This window comes from Zalophus californianus, chromosome 14 (genome assembly GCF_009762305.2).
Source record: "Zalophus californianus isolate mZalCal1 chromosome 14, mZalCal1.pri.v2, whole genome shotgun sequence".
In the NCBI taxonomy this organism is placed as follows: domain Eukaryota; kingdom Metazoa; phylum Chordata; class Mammalia; order Carnivora; family Otariidae; genus Zalophus; species Zalophus californianus.
The window spans coordinates 12966832-12993718 of record NC_045608.1 but is presented as its reverse complement, the minus strand read 5'-3'; the positions used below and the strand labels follow the sequence as shown (position 1 = coordinate 12993718).

The 26887-nt window shown below is 36.7% G+C and overlaps 1 protein-coding gene across 3 annotated transcripts in view; it reads left to right on the top strand.

Moving 5' to 3' along the window:
* MED13L (mediator complex subunit 13L) overlaps positions 1-26887 on the top strand; it is a 301840-nt gene that overhangs the window by 214136 nt on the left and 60817 nt on the right. For all 3 annotated transcript variants that reach the window (XR_003516937.2, XM_027576373.2, XM_027576372.2), the window contains exons 5-7: positions 21717-21862; positions 24399-24593; positions 24980-25168. Coding sequence is in view for 2 of the 3 variants with exons in the window: in XM_027576373.2 (XP_027432174.1) it covers positions 21717-21862; positions 24399-24593; positions 24980-25168 (530 nt within the window). In the remaining variant the exon portion in view is untranslated. The remainder of the gene's footprint in view (positions 1-21716; positions 21863-24398; positions 24594-24979; positions 25169-26887) is intronic.

Below are 26887 nucleotides of genomic sequence, written 5' to 3'. Positions count from 1 at the left end.
GTATAGTGGTTTTATTCCTGGATATATATTTTATACATCATCAAAATAAGTACATATGTGCATGCACACAAACTATGAAAAGCTAAATGAAGGGTGCACTCTTGGCTTTGGGTTTAACTTGCTTGTTTTAATTAAGAAGAAGATGGCACATAGAATGGTTATGCTAACATGCTTTAGAGCGTGTTCTACTTTCCATATGAGATTTCTCTGATACTGCATTTCTTTTTCTATTACCAAACATGATTAATGTGCCACATAGCGTTCACTGTGTTCTTTCCCTAAAGACATCAAATGGGAGGCAGCATGTAGAAGCTAAATTATTCGGAGAGGAGTCAGTGATTGATTTAAATATAAAAGGATTAATTGGTCCCTGAACCAGACTATTAAACTGTACTGTGATCTTGACTGAAAGTGGAAGAATTACAAGTGCATTGCGTAGAATAAATTAATACATTTTTCATGGCTTTAATCCTTTTCTCTGTATTGCTTATTGTGGTTTTTATGTACTGCACGCTATTGTGTGCTTAATTGATGCAGAGGGGATTCAGCCTATAATGATTAAACGGGTAGAGGGATAGACCTGTCCATTGAGTTTTAAGATGGTAGTTCTTCCAGAATAGCTGACAAAAGAGACCAGAGAAAGAATATTTCTACGAACTCTTACCAGTGATGACCCTGGGCACAGAAGTTAAGTGTAACTGAATAAGAAATTTAAAAGTTTACGTTGTGTGAGTAAATTGTTCAGGATGAACATCAGCTAACAGTGGATGAATGCAGCCCTTTATCCTCGGAAGAATTGAATTGAGACTTCAGTTCTTGAGGGTAAACAGTGTAATGGCACCATACCCAGGGAAAATTTCTTCTTTTTATAAGTATTTCTATTCAAACAGTATTGATTTTTTTTCATTCCAACTCACAGGCTTATACTTCAGGCTGACAGGATGCTGCTTTTGAAGGCTATCAGCCTTATGTTTTCTTTCTAGGGAGAATAAATTTCTGTTTATTCACCTCTGTTATATTGCTGCCTTTATAAATAGGTCTTCATATAAGTTCTACTTTCAAATAGTAATCCTGGTAATAAAGGGAGAGCAGAAGAGTTTGATTTGGAGGACTCATTTAAGAATTCATGCATTTGTGGTTTTACTAGCAATATACATTTCAAGTTTCAGAATGGGGTCTTCAAGGTACTTCTCTTTACCCGGTCTCAGTACATCTTTCCCTTATAATTTGATGTACTTTGCCTTTCAGTATTCTATCTGCTTCTGAGTAATCAGCCCATGTGGGATATTTTTAAAATAGGTACAGCTTATCTGGAAATTGAGATGCGGAATGGTTAGAATCTCAGGAGTGAAGGTACTATTAAAGGTCATCTTGGGGGCACCTGGGTGGCTCAGTCGTTAAGCGTCTGCCTTCAGCTCAGGTCATGATCCTAGGGTCCTGGGATCGAGCCCCACGTTGGGCTCCCTGCTCCGCAGGAAGCCTGCTTCTCCCTCTCCCACTCCCCCTGCTTGTGTTCCTTCTTTTGCTGTCTCTCTCTGTCAAATAAATAAATAAAATCTTAAAAAAAAAAAGGTCATTCTGTCCCCTTCCCCTTTCAGTATGCTTGAGATTCTTCCACCACACCTTCATGGATAGCAAACATATTACTCTTCTTGTCAGCCCATATTTTCTTTAAACAACCCAGATAGAAAGTCTACATTGAATTGAAGTGTATTTTTTTTGTAGTGCCTAATATCAGTGGTGCCTGGTCAGTATGCCTGAGTTCTCTGGTGTGCCGTGAAGTATTGACCATTTTGTTGCCACATTTTGATCAACATACAAAATTATATTTGCCACAATTGAGGGTAGCACATACTCTCCCAACAATGATTATAAAACACCATGCTGAGCAAAACAGGTTTCCTGGCAGGGTGTACTTGAGTGTAGCTTGTGCAGAAAAGATTATTTATGTCTCTTCCTTAAGTTGTCTCATTTCTAGGTTAAATATTTCTACTTCCTTCAATTGTTGTCATGTTGGCTGGTTTTAAGTTCTTTGGTCATTTTCTTTTGAGTGTGTTCCAGTTTGCTTACTAACCTTTTTAAGTGTGGCATCCCAAATTAAACTGAACACTCCTGGCTTAACATAGAGCTGGAGCAGGGTCGATTGTTCGCTTCCTCGATCTTAACTGGTGATTTTTAGCATTTTCTGCCCCAGCCTATCTGATGTACCAGGCAAATGTTCATTAGTAATAGTGGCTCTTCACTAAACCTGTAGTTTTTCAGGAAGATGGGTTGGTCCGATTTGAAAAGCAGCTTCCCATGGGGATTCTAATCTCCAACCACTGATCTAGATACTCATCATCTGGTTCTGTTCTTGCATCTTATGATTGCCTTATCTCCTTTTGCCAATCACATTTAGATGCCTCCTATTATCAGTTAAAACGCCCTCTAGTAGTTCTTTGGGAAGTCCTAAATTTACATAAGCTGTGGTTGAATTTTAGGCTAACTCCATCCGCGTTTACCTCTGTTGAAAAATGTTTTTGAAAAAATTTTCTACCAGCTAGATGTTCTTTCATTTAAGTAATTGATTAATAATAATAAAAAGTCATGTGACATCATATCCTTTGTTTCCCTCTTGCTACACTTCTCTGTGGGTGTAATCTTACACCTAGCTGCTTAAAGCAGCTTTCATTAGGAAAAAAGGCGGGGCTTTCTTGAAATAACAGTTGTAATAAATGTTTATTCACATATCTTATTTAAAACGAGTATGTGAAGCTGATCTTTACAACAGCCTTCCTTAGAAATTTGATTTTGGAAATTCCAGTCTGCACATTTTTTGCAGAATACCATTTGACTCTTCCTTAACTTTGGAATGGCCTGATTTTCATGAGGTTAACTGATAAGTTAGAAGTCATATGGCTATTTGCTGATGTCCCCAAATTGATTTTTTCCTCATTGTTTTGCTTTTAAGTATTATTTAATTAGGACAGAGTGATCTCTTTCTTTCCCTTTAAAAAAATTCATTTACTAATGTTTTCACTAAATTTAGGAGGTAAAGGATAAACTCAATTCATGAGACTTTCTTTTCAGGAAAATTGAGAAATTGATTTTGTTAAAATAATTGTCTTGATTCCATGAGTGAATAGACTTGAGAACTAACTTTGCTATTGATGGAAATGGAAAGTATGTATTGAGTAAATGGATATAAGACATAATGAATGTATGCTTCAGTTATTGGAGGATATAAGATAATGTCCAAAAATATGGAGGAGATTGGGACCTTATATTAGCACTTATAAACAGGCTACCATTAGTGTTGTAACATGTTTTCCTATTATGTGTTTTCTTTAAAATATATGTATTGCTTAAAATGTCTATTTTGTGTAAATTATGTAATACTCTAAAAAAATAAAGACGAGGATGATGTATCAGTTTTTTATTGCTGCCAAAACAAATTACCACAGAGTTGATGGTGATTTATTATCTTACAAATTTATTATCTTTTCAGTTCTGGACCTCAAACATCTGAAATGGGCCTCACCAGGCTAAAATCATGATGTTGGCAGGCTCATACTTCTTTCTAGATACTTTAGGGGAGAATCTCTCTCTTTGCCTTTTCCAGCTTCCCTTGGTTTGTGGCCCTTTTCTATTTTCAAAGCCAACAGTGGCTATTTGAATCTTTCTCACACCCTATAGCTCTGACCTTCTGCCTCCCTCTTGCTCATTTAAAGACTTGTAATTATATTGGGCCCTTGCTAATCCAAGATAATCGCTTTGTTTTAAGGTCAGTTGATTAGCAGCAGTAATCCATCTGCAACCTTAATTCTCCCTTGCCGTGTAGCATAAACTATTCACAGTTCTGGGGATCAGGACAGGAGCATCTTTGGGAAACCATTATTCTGTTTATCACAGATTATAAGATAAATACTGGTGCTTTTGCAGCTCAGATTTAACCTAAAATTCTGTACAATCCAAAATGTTAACATTTTGCCTTTTTTTTTTTTTTTTTAAGATTTCATCTACTGAGAGAGTGAGTGAGAGAGAACACAAGCCAGGGGAGGGGCAGAGATAACGGGAGAGGGAGGAGCAGACTCCCCGCTGAGCAGGGAGCCCAATGTGGGACTCAGTCTCGGGGTCTTGGGATCATGACCTGTGCTGAAGGCAGACTCTCACCTGACTGAGCCACCCAGGCGCCCCTTTGCTTTATTTTTTTGATCACATACGTATAACTATTGCAGTATAATATACAGTATAAAATGTAATTTGTTATAGTGTTTATAGCTCAGTAAGTATTTCTAAATTGAGCACATTTCTGTAATGTGCACTCAGTCAAGAAATAGAATGTTACCCTTTGGCCTCCTGGGTGGCTCAGTCATTAAGCGTCTGCCTTGGGCTCAGGTCATGATCCCAGGGTCCTGGGATCGAGCCCTACATCGGGCTCCCTGCTCTGAGGGAAGCCTGCTTCTCCCTCTGCCACTCCCCCTGCTTGTGTTCCTTCTCTCACTTCTCTCTCTGTCAAATAAATAAATAGAATCTTAAAAAAAAAAGAAAAAGAAAAAGAAATAGAATGTTACCAGCACTCTTAAGACCTCTCTCATTCTTCTTTCAAGTCCCAAGCATAAGCACTATTCTAACAGCTTAGTTTAGTTTAATTTGTTTTTATATTTTATGTAAATAGAGTCATACAGTATGTATTCTTTGGCTTGTCCTCTCTTGTTCAACATTGTTTGTGTAGTCATTGAGGTTAGTGTATGTAGTTGTATGTTATTGATTCTGATTGCTGTATAGGATTCTGTTGTGTAAATATACCTTGATTTATTTGTCCAGTCTTGATACATGTTTAAAATTATTAAATAAGATTTGGTCAGAGTCATTTGGGGAAAAAGTTGTATATCTGAAGGAGTCTCTTGTTTTTGAGTAAATGACCCTGGCCTGATTAAGAGAAAACCAGTAACTTAACATATTTCTTCCCCACCTTTGTTAGCATTATGAGAGGGAAGACTTATTTTAAGTGGAAATCCCTGAATTTAATATAAGAAAGAGCATGTGATTGCTTCAAATTGTGATATTAATCAGATTTGAAGGTGTGATTACTAATTAGGAAAAACTGGTATTTATTCAGATGATAATTTGATTCAAATAGTATTTTATAACTTCATTATTTTCAATGATTTTTGTTACTAAACTTAGTTCTACTTCTTAAAAAAAGTTTTGAAAGGAAAAAATATGAATGGGTTAGTTTGATTCAGTTAAATTTATTAAACTTCAAATGAAAGTGATAGAGAGAGAGAGAGAGAGAGAGAGTGTGTGTGTGTGTGTGTGTGTGTGTGTGTGTGTAGCTTTTATCACTAAAATAAATGAAAATTAAAAAAGCACCACAACCTTTTTTTTTGGTCTCTTGTTGTTTGGAGAAATGTCATTAAAAGATATGCTTCACATAGTGGCTTACTGAAAACATGGTAGCATGTAAAAGTTGCCTAAGCTACTACTGATTCTTGATAATGAAAGGAGATCCTCTGACAGAGTCTTCTTACCTCTCTAAACCATTGCAAATTGGTGCTCTTAAAAAAAAGGTTAACACTCATAATTTTAAATAGTCATATTTTTTTGGCAGTGATCAGATGCTGATTGTATGTGATTGTCATTAAATGTTTGCATAACTACTGTGCACATTAGAATAGTTTGAAGAGTGGGTGTTTATTGGTTATCTCTGGGCTGTGCACCAACTTTTAGGTGTTTCATCTTCAGGTGATGTTTCTTGTATTTCTTTAATGCCCTTTAATGCCATTCTTATATTGAATAGATACTATCTTTCAGGTTTACAACCCCTGATAACTCTGTGAGTTCCAGTATCTCCTCTTTTCTTTTATATCCTCTCACATGAATTTTACCTCATTAGGAGAAATTGTTTTTAATTGTTAAGAATCAAAGTTAATTCTATTCAGAATTTGTTTAACGTATTGCAAAACATGTAGCTGTCTTTGACTTCATGATTTTAAATAGACTATAAGAGAAGTAGAGAATCACATTTATTTTTCTGTTGGTTTTAGCTGTCAAATTTATTTTTCTTATGTTAGGAATAAGGGGGTTGGGATCACAAGCAGTGCTGATGATTAAAGGCTGCACTGTGTTTTGATTAAAGAAAAGAAAAACAGCTTTCTGGAGTAGGTCTGTGGTATGGGAAAGAGTATGGAAGATAAATACTCACTGATAACAGCATTCTACCAAATGAGTGTCAGCTCCAATTTTATTTTCCCTTTGCTGGGAAAACTGTGACCTCCTTTGAGTACTGGTGAGTGAGACATTTTGCAACAGTGCCGAATATAAAAGGCTCTGCTCTCTGGTAGGCTAATGCCAAATGTTGGAAAGCCTTTAAAGAACTTGCCAAGCCCCACCGAGCTGAATATAGGCTGCTAGATCTGAAATAGTACACTATAAAAGGGTAGATTCCCCCCCTTCATTTTGTTTATTGTAGGCATTGTCTTTTAAAAATATAACTGGGACTGTTATTGTGAGTAGGGACACTGGGTAATTTTATGATGTTGTACTGTTCAATTTGTATATCAGCTCTCATTAAATACATACTGTAATATAGCACTGTTAGTTCCTTAAATAGACTTGGGGTATGAGAGAAAAAGGGAATCTCAGTATGGATTCTTCCTTCTTTTTCCTGCCTCATTGTGTTCTAGAAGTATTTAAAGTAGTTTACATATAATAAATATACTGAGACCGGAAAAACTAATAAGGGTTGATGCTCAGGCATGATGGAAAGTAAAGTACATTAGTGGAGTATGGAGAAATACTCTGTGAAAGCAAACAGACTACATACCTAGCACTGGTATTTGTTAACAGATTTGGGGGGTGCGTTGCATGTTTGACCAAGCCTTACTTGCTGTTGCTCACCTGATGAATGGCAACATACTGTAATTCCTGTCTGCTTTACACTTTTTTGGGCAGGTCATGGCTCCCATTGCGAGCTGGGTATGGGGGATTTAGGTAGGTGTCAAAAACTCTGGAGCTACGTGTCATTTAAGCTGGCAGTCACTCCATCACCACAGCTTCGGCTCCTCCTCAGGTGGCCGAATCTGTCGCAGTGGTTAGGTGCTTGTGTAAAATACAAGTAAACATTGATGATTTTAAGATATGTACTATACAAGTGCATTTTGTAGTTTGGGAGGATTTCCTTTTAGGAATAAGGAGGAAGAGAGAAAGGCTAGTGTATGCCCTCAGGCAGACAGGCAAAAGGATATAGAAAGTTTTAGCAGGGCATCTGGCTGGCTCAGTTTGACAGAGCATGTGACTCTTGGTCTCAGGGTTGTGAGTTCGAGCCCCATGTTGAGTGTAGAGATTACTTAAAAATAAAATCTTAAAAAAGAAGAGAAAGCCTTAGCTATGTTAGTGTCAGTTGATCCTTTATTGTTCTTAGCAATATATAGTACTTTCACAGTATTTAATGAAAAAATGGTAGAAAAATTTTGGTGGCTCTCCATTACCCCCCTCATTGCTCTACCCCCCCACACATAAACTTTGTTACTATCTTTTAAAGCAACCAAAAAATGGATAAAAGGAACCAAGCATGTCTTAAAGTGAGCAATTAAAGTACTTTGGTGGTTATGAGTTACCTAATATAAATGTCACTTTAATCTGTATTCTCTGCCAGGCAAGTTCCCATTGAATTTTCAAAGGGCTGTCCGGAGACTGCAACCGGATAATCTGGCCTAGTTTAGTAACCTCAAGAGAGATTTTAATAAAATGACTTTCATAAGCCTTCTCAAATTTTGTATTTGTCGGTTTCTTGATTTTCAAGCACATATCACTGACTGGAGCAGCTCATATGTCTATTTTGGCATCTTGAAAATTACCTTACACAGTTTGTATCATAAGGATGGAAGCCCTCAAGCTTTCTAGCCGTTGGATCAAGGATATATAGGGAATTATGGCCTCTGCACTGTCACTTGCTTCTAGCAAGTGAGGCACCCAGGGAGAAACACTAAGTCCTTTAGGCCAGTTGGGCACTGTTTTGCATTAATGTAAGATGTGCTGCTGGTTTGTTACCACTACAGTGCCAGGAATGGTACCCTTGTGATCCGCAGGAATTAATGCACTGCACCAGTGCCAAATTTACTGCCAGTGAACAACTTAGCTTTGAGGATGGAAGGGTAGAAAGGAGAAGTCACAGAGCTTGCTAATTTAATTTTGTGTGTGTGTAAATATATACTTACTAGTATACAATGAAGGAAAATTGTTCACTGAGGCAATTTTGTATTGTAATGATTTACTTGGTAACTCTTTTTCTTAGAAGGGTGATTTCATAAAATTGTAATGGTAATTTGACAGTTATAATGCAAGTGCTCGCTCTCATTTAAAAAAAAAATTATGTGCCATTAACTTTCCAGGACATTTTCATTGCCTTTGTATCAGGTTTAACTTATAATCTAAAGGGAAGATATATGAAATAGTGAAAGCATCTCAGAGTGTTATGAAATAATTTAATTGTCTTGTTATTTGAATATTATAATGCTGCCCTCTTATTTTTTTATTTTATTTTTTTTAAAGATTTTATTTATTTACTTGAGAGAGAGAATGAGAGAGAGAGAGAGCATGAGAGGAGGGAGGATCAGAGGGAGAAGCAGACTCCCCGCTGAGCAGGGAGCCCGATGCGGGACTCGATCCCAGGACTCCAGGATCATGACCCGAGCCGAAGGTAGTCGCCTAACTAACTGAGCCACCCAGGCGCCCCTTTGCTGCCCTCTTTTAAAAAGGAGGAAAGTTAAGACTTGCCCAATAAGAGAAAGGTCACTATGCCACTATGCTAGTGAGCAAAGAATCTCCACATAGTCTTTGTGAAAGCTGCCAAAGTAAACAGTATATTTTTAAGGAAAGGAAATGATAAAATAACATTAGCAAAATATTCCCAAATGAGGATCTATAGAGTGAGGCAAATTACTCTGACAAGAGATTTGGTTAATGACAGCTTGGAAATTTTTAAGATAAGTTCATAACACAGAAAGCATTTAGATAAAATTATCTAAATGCATTCTGCATTGTGAATCTGTTATCAGAACACTTTTACACCATGAAAAGAACAGGAGTTTATTAATATTCATAATGCATTTTGAAAGCACATGTAATACTTGCATTCTGAAAATTCAGTGTAAGAAGTAAAAAAATCTTTTGGTTTTTTTTTTTTTTAAGATTTAAAATATTGTAAGAGAATAAAATGATCTGGAATACTCGTCCTTCCTTTTTTTGCATTTATGCAGGTCCTTTCCCAACTACAGAGGTGCACCCCCCACCAGTCCTTTGTGTTTCCTGAGTAAACAGTTTTAAAAGTCGCCTTTTCCCCTATCACTGGAAATTACATACTATTGCCTTCTATTAATAATTAAACATCCTCCCACTTTAAAAATATTCACTGTGTGTATCAGCTGTTCTGGTTCTCTCAAGATGGAACTTTCTGAAGAAAAGTAATTTAGTCTTTGGTTATGACTAAAACTGCATTCAGTGACTACAAGTATTGTGTGTTATGAGCTGTGCTAGGTGACTAGAATACAGAGGGGTTAGGGAGCTTTCATTACAGTGGGAGGGGACCATCAAAACAAATAACAGCAAATTATGACAGATCCTCTGAAGGAAACGAGTGAGGTGATGGAAGCCTTGGACATACAAACTAATGTAGCGAAAGATGGTGTTGGAAAAATAGAATACAACCAAGTTGCTTTTCTTATTGGAATGTAGTTTCAGTTTTACTTATTGGATCTCAGAATAGAGAATTTTATCCAATTACAACAGTAAGATGGAATATATGATATTTTATAAATAGTAGGAATACTTTTTTTTTTCCTAGACCTCCCCTTATTCCCAGAGCTTCATGTCATTCTTTTATAAACTGATAATTCTTTAAGATTGCATAGGGTACAGGGGTGCCTGGGGAGCTCAGTTGGTTAAACGTCTACCTTTGGCTCAGGTCATGATCCCAGGGTCCTGGGATCAAGCCCTGCATCGGGCTCCCTGCTCAGTGCGGAGCCTGCTTCTCCCTCTCCTCCCCGCAGGTGCTCTCTCTCACCATCTCTCTCTCTCTCAAATAAATAAATAATCTTTAAAAGAAAAGATTGCATAGGGTACAAAGCCATATAAGATAATTATATGATGAGGTGTTTTTTTTAAGATTTAATATTAAAGTATATAATTTTGACTGAGGTATCCTACCAAAACTTCTCCATCTTCATATTGCTATACCTTTAAACATCTTTGGGATCTTGCTATGCAAGCCAGTACAATAGTTTTATATTAGTATTTTTGCTCCTTCTAAAGTTTTTAGGTACTTTGCTCAGGAAACTATAATATACCTAAGAGCTGATTCTGGTCTTGTTTATTTCCATATCCTTAAATCTAGCGGAGTGTCTTACACAAGATGGATAGATGTGCTTAGTAAATGTTTGTTGATTAAATGAGTTTTTCTGATAGCATGGGTAACAAACAAGGTAAGTACTCTTGGTAGCAGGGAAGAAAGAGGTCTCTATGGAAAGCGCTAATATGGGAAGGCTCTATAGAGAAAGTAGAAGTGGTGTTGGACTTGAAAAGCTGGGATTTAAGGAGAATGAAGGTGTGGGAAATTACGTGGAGTTAAAGGAATGTATGTGGGATATGCACAAAGCATTAACTGTTCCAAACTGGCTGTCATTGAGAGTTTGTACCTAGAAACAGCGTTTTAAATACTACTAAAAAAGAAAAAATGGGTTCCAGCAGAATAAGGAAAGTCCAGACAGATGGCAGAGGGGTTTAGATTTTTCCTCTGGGCAGTGGGGGACTATGACACGGGATTGAGTAGTATTGATTTTTATTACAAATGTGTTTTAGGAGGATTGATTTGGCCATACTACTTAGGATGGATAATAAAGGAACAGAATTCTTCAGTGGCATTTAATGGAAGAGAATATCCTATTGACCTATATGTCTAGTCTCTTTTCTAGCCCAGAGAATATAAACTGCCTTGGGTTCCAAAGAGGGTCACACTATATTATACTCCTCAGCTGTTAGTGATATGCCCAGAGCAGCCTGCCCCCCCCCCCCGCCACCCCCCATAGAATGGTTAGAAAGATCATCAAAGGGGCACCTGGGTAGCTCACTTGTTGGGCATCTGCCTTCGGCTCAGGTCATGATCCCAGGGTCCTGGGATCGAGCCCCACATCGGGCTCCCTGGTCCGCAGGAAGCCTCCTTCTCCCTCTCCCACTCCCCCTGCTTGTGCTCCCTCTTTTGCTGTGTCTCTCTGTCAAATAAATAAATAAAATCTTTAAAAAAAAAAGAAAGATCATCAGAAATTCTCAAGGCTATGGGTAGGTATCACCTAATGTATTTTAGGCTGAAATATCACAGCTTTATACTCCTGTCTTCCCTGTCTCATGACTGAGAATTTCAGGCTTATTTCTTGAGTCTCCTAGTAAAATGCCAGAAAGTTTTAGAGGAAAGATAGTAAAGTATCACAAACTCAGTGAAGCATTAATGTGGCATCTGCCCATGCCACATTCCATGCTAAGTCCTGGGGTCCGAAATGATAGATAAAATGTGATTTCTGCCCTCACAAAATTGAGTCAAATGGACTAGATATAAAAGGTATGAATATGAAAGTGCTTCGAGATACCCACAAAGGCATATGGGGGCATTTAGCCTGTTCTGGGACTTCAGAGATGATTTCTTGGAAAAGATGAGTAGGAGTTGGATGAACGATAGGGGAAGTTTATTCTAGACAAAAGAAAAAAGCATGAGCAAAAACATCGACATATGAAGCAGCATAACATAGGCAGTAAGAAGCGTCCGGTCCTGAAGCAGACTGGTTGGTTGAGGCTAAGAGGGGTGGCTCATGGAGTGAGCGTATACCAGGGCTAACACGGAACATTTTCTTTTTAATGCTTTCCTTGCACTGATCACCAGGAGGGAATCTCTATATGTTATGTTTAGCTATTCAACACTTAAGCAGTAGAAGAGATTTCTCCAACATAGTTTCCATGTATATGGATTATATATGGATATATATATATATATATATATATATGGATGAAACATATTCTCATGATTCCTAGTTTAGGGAAATATAATTATGTGGCCTAAAACTCTGATATCTAGGGAAGCTCCAAGGTAAGGTCGGAATCCATTGCATTGACGGCTCACAGACTGACATTGCCACCTTTACCCAGCGGTTACTTTGAAAACAAGGTATTTTGATGGTTTTTCTCTTAGTTTAATTCTGAAAAAAATAGGTCCTTGAAACTTAGAATAAAGAGTTAAAAACATCTGGTGAAGATTTGGAGATCTACTTGTAGCATAGGTGAAAATCAATAAAACACTCCGGGAGAGATGGAGAGGGAGGGAGGGAGAAAAGAAAGGGAGAGAGAGAAAGAAAATTAGAAGCCTGGGGAGGGATGGAGGGAAGTGAGAAAGGGAGGGAGAGAGAAAGGGAGAAAGAAGAGGAGCAAAGAGGGAAGAGGAGAAGGCGAGAGAAGAAAGGAGGGGGAGGGGGCTTGGAAGGATTTTAAGCTTGAATTAGCTTCTATAAATCATGTTATATATTTGAAGTAAGAATTAATATCTTATTTTGAAAATAGTTTAATAAGTTGCTGTGTAGGTTTATCTCATCAATAGTATTATCTAGGGCACTTAAAATGGCATTCTTGTGAATAATTTGCACACAATACAAACCCAGTTTATTAGTCATAAAATAATTAGCATTTATTTTATTTTTATTCAAAATTCTTACCTGTTGATTTTTTTAAATAAAACTAGTGGTGAATGCTAACGCTATAGAGCAAACCCCTATGAAATCTATAATACGAACGTTTTCCAATGGCGTAATTATAATCTTGAATGTGATTTTTAAAAAGAAAACTCAGTCAAACCTCTGAGATGAAGTTACATAATAAACACACACACTGCCATGTAGTCTCCAGAAACTCCTCCTCCTATCCCATGGCCTTCTCCGCCCCCCGCCTTTTTCCTTCTCCCCCCTTCTCTTCTCCTTTTTTCCTCCTTTCTGTCTCTCTCTCTCTCCTATTTCTTCCCATCCCTCTTTTACTTTTTTTCCTCTCTTCCTTCCTCCTTCCATCCCTGACTGCCCCTATATCTCATTTCTTTCCTGATGTCTATAGAGAGAATATAATGTAGAGGGAGCCTTACAGTTAGTTTACAAGACTGTTTTTAGCTCCATAGCACCTCTGAGCACTGTGATCAGTGTACCAGAGATAATATTTCAAGGTGGTGGTGAGTGCTGTCGGGGAATGGGGGAAGAGAGTCATGGTGAGTTGTACCTTTAAATTCTATGGTGAGGATAAGCCTTGCTGGGAGATGGTATTTGTTTATTTATTTATTTTTATTAACATATGTATTACTTGTTTCAGGGGTACAGGTCTGTGATTCATCAGTCTTACACAATTCACAGCGCTCACCAACGCCCATCACCCAGCCACCCCATCCCTCCCACCCCCCTCCACTCCAGCAACCCTCACTTTGTTTCCTGAGATTAAGAGTCTTTACTGTTTGTCTCCCTCTCTGGTTTCACCTTGTTTCATTTTTCTCTCCCTTCCCCTATGATCCTCTGTCTTGTTTCTCAAATTCCTCATATCAGTGAGATCATATGATACTTGTCTTTCTCTGATCGACTTATTTAGCTTAGCATAATACCCTCTGGTTTCATGCACGTCATTGCAAATGGCAAGATTTCATTTTTTGATGGCTGCATAATATTCCATTGTGTATATATACCACATCTTCTTTATCCATTCATCTGTCGATGGACATCTAGGCTCTTTCCATAGTTTGGCTGTTGTGGACAGTGCTGCTATAAACATTGGGGTGCGTGTGTCCCTTTGGATCACTGCATTTGTATCTTTGGGGTAAATACCCAGTAGTGTAATTGCTGGGCCGTAGGGTAGCTCTATTTTTAACTTTTTGAGGAACCTCCATACTGTTTTCTAGAGTGGCTGCACCAGCTTGCATTGGGAGATGGTATTTAAGCAAAACTTGTAGGAAGTGAGGGAGAGAGCCCTATGGATAGCTGGGAGGAAGAGAGGAAGAGAGTTCCAGGCAGGGGAGCAGTCAATGTTCAATGGGCCAGAGGAGGAATTGTGATTGGCTTGTTTGAGGAACAGCAGGAAGGCTGGAATGGAGAGAGAGAGTGAAACAGAGCAATAGGCAGTTTGGTAAGAAAGGTAACTGGGGCTGGGTGTTGAAATTTATTGCATTCTTGGCTTTACACTTTGTGAGACAGGGAGCCATTGGAGGATGGGTTCTGTGTTCCCTGTTCCATTTCATTGGTCTTTGTTCTTGAGTCATTACTACCCTGTTGTTATTACTGTGGTTTAGTAATAAATATGGATACTGGTAAGTTAAGTCTGTTGCTTTGTTTGTTTTCAAAATAGTATTGGCTATTCTTGACCCTTTATTCTTCTATGTAAATTGTAGAATCAGCTTGTCCAAAACTTACGGGATATTGGTTGGAATTGCATTGAATTTATACATCAACTTAGGGAGAATTGTAATTGTTATGATAATGGTATCTAGGAATATGATCTGTCTTTTAAAAGAGTTTATATCTTCTATATTTTTCAAATCGAATGTTCTGTAAATTTCTCCATAGAAGCCTATCTTTTATTAATTTATTTTCCTAGTACCTTTTGGTTTTCATTGCTGTCGCTAATGGGGTATTTTTTTTCCCATTATATTTTGTAAATGGCATGTGGGAACACAGCTTTTGCTGATTTTGTGTCTACCAACCTTAAGAACTCTGTTGTTACTTCTATTAGTCTATCTGTTTACATTGAAAAAATCTGAGAGAATTATGTCATCTGCAAATAAAAATAGTGTTACCTCTTCCTTTTCGATTTTTTACCTCTTTATCTCATTACGCCGACTTGGGCATCTAGGACACTGTTGTGTATTAAGAGGAGATATCCTTGTCTTGGGTTTTTAATAGAGTATCCTTCTAAAGTTTTAACATTAAGCAAGGTAATTGCCTTATCTGTTTAAGTTAGATAGTTCCTTTCAGCTCCCAGTTTGTTAAGAGTTTATTTTTTAAATAACAATTCTTGGATTTTTTTTTGTTTTAATATATGCTTTTTTTTCCCTCTGTGTGGTGAGATAGATTCTTGGATTTTTCTCCTTCATCTGTTAATGTACTGTATTACATTAATAGACTTGCTGATATTAATCCATTATTTTATTTCAACATAAACCCCACTTGGTTGTATTGTAGATCTCAGGATCACTTCTTAATTTATTATTATTTAATTTAGTAGTTTTGTGTCTTTGTGAGTGAAATTGTTAGATGTGACTTTCTCTTTTTGTAACTAATTATATCCGGTTTTACTGTCAAAGCTGTACAGGTCTAAAGGAAAGATTTGGGAGGATTTCTCCTATTTATCATTTGTTGAAACAGTTTGAATAGAGAGACTGATTGTTCCTTGAAAGTTTTATAAAACCTTCTAAGCTGATGTTGAATTGGGTGGGCGTATTTCTTAATTATTCTTTTCAAAATATTTTCTAAATCTTCTATTTTCATAGAAAATTATTCATTTCATGTGTTTGAGATTTATTTGGCCTAAAGTTACATAAAAGTATTTTCATCATTAAAACATTCCTACTTTATCTGTGGTTACTTCCTCTTTTGGGTTCCCAGAATTGTTCATTTGTGCCACTCCCTCCCTTGCACAGGCATGTTCCCTACTTGCCTTCCCCAAATCAGTCACCCTAGTGGTTTGTCCTCACTTTAGTTTGCTCAAAGAACAAGTGTGGATTTTGTTAATCCTTTCTATTGCTCTTCTTTTGTTCCCCTATTTTATTAATGTGTTTTTGTCATTTTTTTCATTTTTCTGTTTTCATCGAGTTTTTTGGCCCCGCCTGCCCCGCTCCCCAACTTCTTGATTTGAATGCTTATCTCATTTTAAGATTTTCTTATAGGCATATAAGGATATAAATTACTCTGTAAGCACTGTTTCTTGCAGATTTTGACATGTATTATTTTCATTGTCATTCAGTTTTAAATATTTCGTGATTTCCATTGTGATTTCCTTTGTAACCTGTGATTTATTTAGAGAGTGCATGTTTAAGTTTCCAGACAAAGGGATTTTATTTTAACCTTTTTCTTCTTTTAAACTGTTGATTTCTAAATAAATTGCACTGTGATTAGAGAAGCCATATAGTCTGTGTGGTATCAGATCTTTGAAATTTAGGACTTATTTGTGTCCTAGTACCTAGTCCATTTTTGTACTTCTTAAATGTGTTCTTGGAAAAAGAATAGATTTTATTTCTGGAAAGCCAGCATATATACTCAATTTTACATATTTTTGTTATTGCTGGTTTTTTTTGTTGGTTTTGTTTTCTTAATAAGTTGCTTATTTTATTAAATACTGAGGAGAGTATGTTGAAATCTATTAATTGCAAATTTGTCAGTTTCTTCTACCAGTTTTTTTTCTTTTCATATTTTTAAGTTCTGTGGCATAGCATATGGCTGTGTACATACACATTCAAGATTGTTTAAATTACTACCTCTGTTTATTATAATATAATGATGAACCCAAGTTTTAAAAATATTTTATTGTTTTGTTTATTGTTATTTCTATACTAGCTTTATTTTAATTTGGATTCACCTGGCATATCATTTTCATTCTTTTGGGGTGGTTTTATTTTGTATGCCTTTTGTAAACATATATAGGTGGATTTACTTGTTTCAGCTACTTTGAGGTATCTTTTTGTTTAGAGAATGAACGAATAAACCAGTCTTTCCAAATTCTAGTCTTTTTCATTTTCCCAATGATGCAGCCACAGTGCCTCTTTATAAAGTTTCTTTTAAAATGCCAAATGCTAACTCCGTTCCTTTGCACAGGTGATTGTCTCTTCTTGGAACGGTCTTTTTTTTTTTTAAAGGTTTTTTTTTAAAGATTTTTATGTATTTATTTGAGAGATAGAGAGCAAGAGAGGGAGGAGGGTCAGAGGGAGAAGCAGACTCCCCGCCGAGCAGGGAGCCCGATGCGGGACTGGATCCCGGGACTCCAGGATCATGACCTGAGCCGAAGGCAGTCGCTTAACCAACTGAGCCACCCAGGCGCCCCCTTGGAACGGTCTTTACCGTGGCCCTCTGTTTTAACAAAGCAAGCCTCAGTTTAAGTGCTCCCACTTTTCTTAAGAGAAGCTCTTCTCTGACCCATCCCTTTCTAAAATAGCATACCCCTTATTTTCCTAGTACCTGATTTCTTTTATAGCACAAAAGTTATTTTTCATATTTATTGGTATGACTATAAATACTGTTATTATACTGACCATTTTCCTTACATGTTGATTATTTGATATTAGTGAACAGGCGGAGTAAAATAAGGCGGTACCCCTAGAAGAGTCACATGGTCAAGAAAAGGTCTCTGATGGCTGAGGAGCCTGAGCAAGTAAACAGGAAGAAATAGACTGTTCGTGAATGGGAAAGAATTTGAGTATGGGGGTACCTTTACCTAGAAAAGGAAATATATAGTCCTCCAGGACTGTGGGGGAGGGTGAGAGAAGTGTGACTGCAGATGTACTTAACGGTATAAAAGAAGTTAAAGAATTGCCTGAATCAGACGTGATTTTACTGAATAAAGAGTGGAGAATAAATGGAGTTGAGAAGGTGGTGGAATACTTGTCAAGAGGTGGTGCCCTAAGAGAACAGGGTGAGGCTCCAAGTTTAGTTTGACTGAAGTGCTGGTTCTCTGTGTTCATTTGTTAGTACCTTGTGGTCCACAGCATTAGGGGGTTAGTATAAATGATGCAGGGATGGTTGTAAGTTGCATAGTGTGTGATCACACTGATGAGTGAATATATTCTAGGGGGGTGAGTGTAGCATTGATTGAAGGTAGAATGTCATGAATGTACTATGAACACCATGTTAAGAAGTAGGGAATGAACTCATCCACCTGTGCTCTAAACTAGTGTGACTTTGGGCACAGTCTTCTCCCTGAATTAGAAAGGCGTTGAGCTTGATCATCTCTAAAGCCCTTTTCAATTTTCACGTGATGAGAGTGTATGAAAAAGATGAAATTGAGTGAGTAATGGTTTAGGTGCGAAGAAGCAAGTACGGGTTTGGAGCTTGTAATAAGTTTTATCTCCTCTTAATAATAACACTAACATAATGTATCTGTAATTGTTTTGTAGAGTCCCTTGTTTTCAGTGTTCATTCACATTATCTGATCTCCTTTTACCTATATAAAGGTTGGTAGGGATATAAATTAATATCCCCATTTACAGATAACCTAGTTAGAACAAAGAACATTAAATTTCAAGTCACATTCCATTTGTGCCTCATTGGCAAGCCAGACTTTTTAGTCCTATTTCCTTATCTGTAAAATGAGGAGGGTTTTGTATCAGACTACCTGAATTTTACTTTTAGGCAGGTGTCTAGATCAGAGAAATATAGCCACTTGTTATGTATCTGCATTTTATCAAGGGATTTGACATAATCTTTCAGATTTTCCTTTGTAGACAGGAAATAGTGAATGGATGGCAGCACCCTAGTGAATTTGTAATTTGGGAGCTATCTGATAAGATGACACAGGATTCTATTCTCAGTGCAGTCTTTTTCACCATTTCTAACGATGACATATATAAAGATATTGATGGCTTGCTGATCAAATAGCCAGTACGTTGGATAACAGAATCAGAATCAAAGATGATCTCAGCAGGCTTCAACTAAGAGCCAAGTATGACAAGATGAAACACCATGGATTCTTCTAGTGCACGCCTGTAGTTGGGCCAACAAGCACACTGCACAAGGATTGGAGTCAGGGGCTTCCTTCAGACCTTGCCTCCATTACTCTCTGTGTGACATATGGCCACACATTCAAAAGCAAAAAGGATATGAATTGTGAATTCTCTTTCTCCCCCAGTCATGCCGTGTCATTCCCCAAAGGTAAATAGGATTATTAGGTTTTTAAAGTGTATCCTTGCAGAGAAATTTTATGCCAGTGTAAGCAAATTGTGTGTGCATATATTTCTCCCCCTTCCCATTTTATACAAGTGGGAGTATAGTATTCACACTGGTTTTGTACCTTGTTTTTTTTCCTCAAATTTATGACTTTATGTTGGAGGTTTCTGCATGTCAGTGTGATCATTTTCTTTTAAGTGGTTGCACCGTATTACTTTAGAGGGATGAATCATAAAACGTAGTTTAGTTAACGAGTTCTTTACTGATGGACATTTTTGCTGTTTTCGGTATTTAACTATTACAAACAATGCTGTAGTCAATGACTGTATAATAGTTTTATCTATGGGATAAAGTCTTAGCAGTGGTGTTGCTAGGTCAAAGGGGAGTTCTACTTTCCAAAGTCATTGTCACATAATCTTAGAAAAAAACAGAATTGTATAGCTGGAAAGGAATATAAATACCATCAAGTTTAGTGGTTCCCAAAGTATGGTCCTTGGGCTGGGAGTAACAGCAGCAGTAACAAATGCAGGTTCTTGGGGCCCATGCTGGACCTCCTGAATCAGAAATGAGGGCCCAGCAATTTGTACTCATCGTTTATTTTACATATGAGGAAATTATGATCAGAAAGGTGAAGTAACTTAGCACTTGTCTCAGGGTGTGACCCCTGACTTCTTTTGGAAACTTTTCCCATCATGTCACATCTTTCCCCCTTTTGGAATTTCCAGACTATATGCTGTTCTTAACAACATCTGCCCTAGCCTCATGCCCTCTCTCTTACTTTTTCCTTTCTCTCTGCTGCTGAAATCCTATTTTCATTTGTTCCTGTTTTCCTGAAGCACTTGGATCTTGCAATTTGAAAAAATCAGTACATCTTAGCCTTCCTATGGTACTTTGTTTTTATTTCTATTTCTGTATTAGTGTCTGGCTTTATTTTATTGATACGCATTCATATCAGTCTTTTGTTAGCTTATACATATGCTCCTTGAGGGCAAGGATGATGTTTTATTTATCACTTTAGGCCCCTTGCACCTTCCTTGCATTTACTAATTGATAGATAAATGTTGGTTGCATTTCTTCTCTTGCACAGTTGGGAATCAGTGGAATAGATACTCTGTGTTACACTCAATACCTGTAACTCTAACCAGTTTTCTTATAAATATGCTATTGACTATATAGGACAATAAGCATGATAGGGATAAGTCAGCTCACACTCCTCCACTGAAGTTCATAGATGGAAAATTAACCAGTATGTAATCAGTAAATCTATATTTTGGTTCTCTTATGTGCCAGACATAATGTTGTGTGTTGAGGTTGATACGTTTCTAATAAATAAAGGACCATGCATTTTTATAGTTGATATTGTCTTATACCTGTATACATTTAAATTGTAGGTGTCATTTCCACCTTGTGAACTTAAAACTTAGAAGTATGGTGTCAAGGGGATGTTTGAATTTTTCAAAATTCTTAAAAAATTTAAGTTACTATCTTGTTTACTCTGTTGTGCTAAATATCAAGATAGGTGTTTCTATCATTGAAACCTCATATTCTAGTAAAACACACCATTTTCTCAGATTATCTCAACATATTTGTCAAGGAAGAATATAGATGCTTCCCTGTATGATAGAGTGAAAGTTTCATCATTTTTAGTTCACTTTTTCCTTAAAGCATTATAATTTTATATCTAAGCAGAATTTAATGTTTTTAGTAGTACTCGAAATGCAATTTATAATATTTTAGAGAAATTTTGAGAAGAAGCATGTCTTTTTTTTTTTTTTAAAGATTTTATTTATTTATTTGAGAGAGAGAATGAGAGTTAGAGAGCACGAGAGGGAAGAGGGTCAGAGGGAGAAGCAGACTCCCCGCTGAGCAGGGAGCCCGATGGGGGACTCGATCCCAGGACTCCAGGATCATGACCTGAGCCGAAGGCAGTCGCTTAACCAACTGAGCCACCCAGGCGCCCAAGAAGCATGTCTTAGAGTTGATTTTTTTAAATGGTAGTTGCCTGGCCTACAGTGATTTTGGTTCATCAGGCAAGTATTCTTATGAGCTGTCTTGAGAAATGGAGATATTATCACTGGCGTAGGGCCAAAGTTAACAACTTTGAAAGAATGTGCTTCTGTAGTAATTTTGAAATTATTTTTCTCCAAGACACATCATTTTTACCAATTTTAGTTAACTGTGTGGAAAATGGAGAAGTGGAATGCTTTAATAAAATTTTGTGATCAGAAGTAAATTGTAAAAATTTAATATTACCAGCCCCTTTAGAGACTTGTATTACCTTAGCAGTTGTATATTGGGAACTTATATACAACTGTGTCCTTAATTGCTATTTTTAGATGAACAATTTTAACCATGTTTAGTGTTGTAAGCTTGTAAATTTGATGTTACTGTTACGTCATACCAAACATAATTTAATCTTTGTCCCAAAATCCATTAAAAATCATTTCAGATACTAGTGCATGAGAAGGTAGAAAAATGTTATGATTCTTTTTCTGTCCTAGGAGTGTTTATAGTCAGCATAGGAGACTTTATGCAAATGAAACTGGAGGCAATCTGCACAATAGCTTTCTAAATTTCACAGTGCGGCATAACTATCTAGTATCTTTAATTTAGTTTGTCAGCAAGTTATTGTTATATTATTTGATCAAATCAGTTGGGAGTTTATGCTATTAATATCATCAGAGGCAAGCTTTGCTGGGTGATTGATAAAGTAAAGCTGTATCCCATATATAATTCCTGTGCCTAGCACTCATTTCCTACCAAAATGTAGAGTTGAATTTCTCATTGTTTCTTTTTTAGTGAGCATTTGTCCTGTGCATTCACATTCTTTCTTCATGGGGAAAGTAATGTATGCACAAGTGTGGAGATTGCCCAACACCAGCCAATTTATTTGATCAATGAGGAGCATATACACATGGCTCAGTCTTCACCTGCACCATTTCAAGGTAAGTAAATGGCAGTGTCCTGCCGTCTACCTCTCCCCCGCCAAGTGGATAGCCACCTTGCCCAGTAAGGTTTGCAGAATGAGATCTTATCTTAAATGGACATTTTAAAGCTAAGCATAATGGTCAGTATCTGAAGAAGAAAGGAAAGACTACCATTTCATAATGAAAGCTTGCTAGTATTTTGCTAAAAGCTTCAAGCTTATTACATTTACAACATGGTCTTAGGTGAAGTTGTACTAAGGAATAAAATGTAGAGAATTGCCTTCAGAACAAAAGAAGATTAGTTAAGTATTTGAAAAATACAGTCCTATGAGTAATTGACATCTCTTAAAAATTAAAAGTTTTCATTGTTTTGTTTGTTCCATGGTTTCAAGCAGATAATGACTAACAGAAAATTACTGTTTTTGAAATTTCAACCAGAATCCTATTTCTAGAGTTGTGTAGTTTCTTTGGTGATGTTAATATCTTTATTATTTCTTTTAATTAGAGACTACATTGTAGGTATTTGGTTGTAGTTTCACTTAATGTGTATATTTTCATTAATTCTCAGCTAATCACCTAGATTTTACCAAAATAACTCCATGTCCCCTTTTTCTAATCATGAATTCTAAATCTTCAGTTTTGTTTTTGGAATTCAGAGTTTCTATGATTAACTTTTTAAATGTTATAATGTTTAAATGTAAAAATATTAGATTGAACCATCTGGAAAAATCTCTTATGGTTCAATCTAATTTATTACTAGAGATGCCTGGTTGAAATGGTCCTAGTACATCACAGTGTAATTTAAAAAAAACACTGATATTTTAACAGATTTGACTAAAATATTTTTATTGACATAACAGCCTGTCATGAGTGTTTAGCCTGCGTATTACTTATGATTGCTTTTTGGTTTCCTACAAATGATTTTTAATTTGATGAAAACATCTGTTCCTTGCCCTAAAAGATATTGAGCCTTTTTTTTTTTTAAGGTAAAAAAGAACGTTGAATCCTCATTTAACTCTCTCCTAATTGTTACCTTTTTTTTTTAACCCCCTCTCTTTGTAATACATTTTAAACTATGTACTTTATCATTCTGTAATTTTTGGTATTTGCTTTGTGAACTATAAAATTCAAAACCCAGTTCCCAAACTCTACACTTAAAGAGTTGTACAGTATTTGCATATTATGGATTACCAGAATTATTTAATACTGTGTTATGTTAACTATGAAGGTTCTGAGGACCATCTAACTTCATTCTAGACTTTATCACTGAAAATAAAAGCATTTATTTATGATAAGAGCAGAAGGAATTCCTAGTCACGAGGGGAGGTAACTAACCTAAGTTGGGAAAGATAATACTAGCAATATCAGGTCTCCATAAACCACTTATTTTAGGTCTTACTGGTTTGTTGCTAATGCCTCGAATTATAGAAGACTCTTATGGGATGTTATCCTGCTTATTTCCTATGATTGGTGTGGCAGAGGGACATTCTTAGGGCAGGTGTTGGCCTATAAATAATTATAGGGAACATAATTAACCATATTGATGTGGGAATTTCCTAGAAGTATTAATACAGAAAAATTGCCCTTGATTAAATATGTTGGTTGGAATCACTGTTTTTATTCTCTTTGGATCAGTAAGGAACAGCAGAAAGGTACCAAGAAATACGTGATGTCTATAGCTATCACTGTCTTGAATGATCTAATATATCATCCAGCTGTTAAAAATAAAGCCATCCGAAGAAAGAACATCTCATTTAATGTTTATGCTGAAATTTATTTAGAAATTAGGCTTAAGAAAAAGTTTATTTCCAGAAAAGTATTGTTTGGAAGGTTAACCTTACCCCAAGGCTACAGAGTGGCTGGGTTATATGCAGCATCATGTTAACTACATTTTTGTGGCTAGCTCAGTGAAAATAACATCAGGTCAAACACTGAAAGAGGAAGATAGGGGACTTTGAGTCCTTTACTTTGAGTATAATAAAGTTTTATTTAGAGTTGTTTCATTAACCTTTAAAACAGTTGTAACTGAAATTATAACTAAGCGTTATGTTTCAGACTTGGTACATCAAGACCTTTGCTATTACAAGTTTTATTTATATGTTATTTTTAAATGACAACAGATATTTAGGAAGTTTCAGAAATCCTGTTCAAGTGTTCAAGTCCTAGGCAGGTTTTGGGGTATATGTATTAAATGGTTTTCTTTTGTTATAAAAGACTCAGTGTTTGCATTGTATAAACTTTTATCAAACAGGTGTATAGATGCTTTTGTAAATAGTTTATATATTGTGTGTTACTACAGCTTGTCTGATAATTTTTTTTTTTACCTCCCCCATTTGATTTCCCTAAAAAATTGACATATGTTGAGAGGCATATAGGTAAGAGGCACTAAAATGAAGAACTTTAAAAAATAAGACTTTAAAAGGAGTCAAGAAATAAAGGGCGGTATCTAGTAAGTGAGGCTGGGCTTTAGCCTAAATGACCATGTATGTAGCATTACACTTAAGTAGGAGTTACTACTCTGATCTGTAACACATGTTTCTCCTCCCTGCCTTAGTACTGGTAAGTCCTTATGGCTTAAATGGCACGCTAACAGGCCAAGCATACAAGATGTCAGACCCAGCCACCCGTAAGTTGATCGAGGAATGGCAGTATTTCTACCCAATGGTGCTGAAAAAGAAAGAAGAATTGAAAGAGGAGGAGGAGTTGGGATATAATGATGATTTCCCTGTGGCAGTCGAAGTAATTGTTGGTAAGAGAAAATATTTTGCCTGAAGAACTTTATTCTATCTTCTTCATCTTTCTTAATTTAAAAAGATAATCATTGAGATTCATCAAAAATAATCTCCATAATTTTCCCATCTTTTTTTTAATTCTCTTGGTACAGTGGTATATGCTGAGTAGTTATCTTGCCTGAAGCGCCAGTGGTCCCTGTATTCCAAATGCTATTATCATAATGTTGGAGCACATGTTTAAACAGCTATTAACTTAGGAAGGAATGGAGCACATCACTTTTGGCAGTACCTAATGAGCACCTCATTTTCATCATTGAGCTTTGACCACTAGAATAATAAAGTTGGCAGCCTGGTGTGAACTTTTTCTCAGGCCTGGTTCACTCCTTGCTCTTTTTCCTTACAGGTGGTGTTCGGATGGTTTATCCTTCGGCATTTGTTTTGATCTCTCAGAATGACATCCCAGTTCCTCAGAGTGTTGCCGGTGCTGGAGGCCATATTACAGTGGGGCAGCAGGGACTTGGTAGTGTGAAGGACCCAAGTAACTGTGGGATGCCTCTTACGCCTCCCACCTCTCCAGAACAGGCTGTCATAGGTGAGTACAATCCAGAAATGTACTCCTCCAGGTAGAGGAGATCACAGGAAACCATGTAACTCCCTTGCCATGGAACAGATGAGTAAACTCACATTGAGAAATGCCTTATGCAAGAGGTGGAGGTAGAGTGACATGGAATTTTACAAAATAGAGAAGGAAAATTTTCAACAAACAGAATTGATGTGCTTCAGAATTTTAATTGTGCCCTGTTACTCTGTTTATCCCAGTTAGGCAGTGTAGTTGTTTCTCTTAAGTTCTGTACATACATCTGTCCCTTTACACACATGTACACACATGCACACACACAGACACACACAATCAGGGGACAAGGTGTAGGCTGCTCTTTTTTTTTCCCTTAAACAAATGGAAAACATTAGATCAGAAAATGGCTGAAGCATTTGCCCAGTTGACTATTGCCAGCCAGGGACAAGTCTGGGATAATTCTTTTCTTGTTACATTATAAAGGTACTCTAGCATTCAGAAGCTCTCAGTAAAATGCTTTGTTCTGTCAGTAATCTGTCTACATTACTGATAAGTATTAGTTATATATGAAACTTTAAAAATTTTCCTTCATGAAAAAATTGAGAAATTCTTTAAATTGGGAACATTCTGCCATCTTTAGAGTAGTATATATTCTGTATTAACTTTTTGGTTGTTGTAGTTGACTTTGTTTTAATTGGACATCTAGTCACTAAGGAAAGGATATTCATCGGACTTGAGCTGAAGTGAGATTATTTATAGGCTTTTTAATGTGGGCCATGTTAGCAAAAGCATCGGAGTAGATAAGGTCTTGGCTGCTGAACTGAAAACAGACTATCCATGGTACACACTACGTGGCTATTTTCATGAGATTAGATAAGACAGTATTTCAGAGTTTCTAGCATGGTGCTTGGCATGTGGAGGGTATTCAATAAATGTTCATGGTTAAGCAATATATTGGGGGCAAGTATAGACGTTGTGATTGAGTGCACCTAATTTAAAAATCTGGCTATATAGCTCTTGTTAGGTGAGTTGGCCTTATGAAATTCTCAAACTTGGCCTGAGCCTCTGTTTCCTTCTCTGTTAAATACTATGTACTTGACAGAGCTGTTATGCATACTAGGTAAAGTACTTGACAGTGCTCTGTAGACAGCAAAGCAGTATATAAATGGTGCCATAAGCAATTTGAAGCAGTACTCAAAACACGATTATGTTATCTAGGAGGAGTTACTCAGATACGCTGTGGAAGGCATAGAAATGGGCAACTGGCAGCCCCTGTCTTTAGGAGCCATGTAGTTGCTAAGACAGTAAAAAAAAAAGGGACATCCAACCCTAATATGGTGCAGCAGAGAATTTGGAAGATGCCCTGTGAAAGGATTTGCTCAATTTTTATTAAAAAAGAAAACAAACAAAAAAGGAAAAAGAAATACTTTTACAGGCTTTCTAATAATCATAGAGAAGATTTATTGATACAGACTAGAATTATCAGTATTTTGACAAATTTTGATGACATTTCGTATTGAAGTTTGGATTTTAAATAATTGCAGTACATCAGTTGTCATCAGTTTTTGTTTATCTGTTTGTTTTGCCTGGTACTTAGGGATATTTGTATTCAACTTAAAATTGAAAGCCTGCTGTATGCATGATGTCCTGGCGTCTGATCAGTTAGGAACTCTAAATTTCACAATTCAGAAACACCAGGTTTTGTTTACTGTGGTTTTCAGTGTGGACGTCCTAACT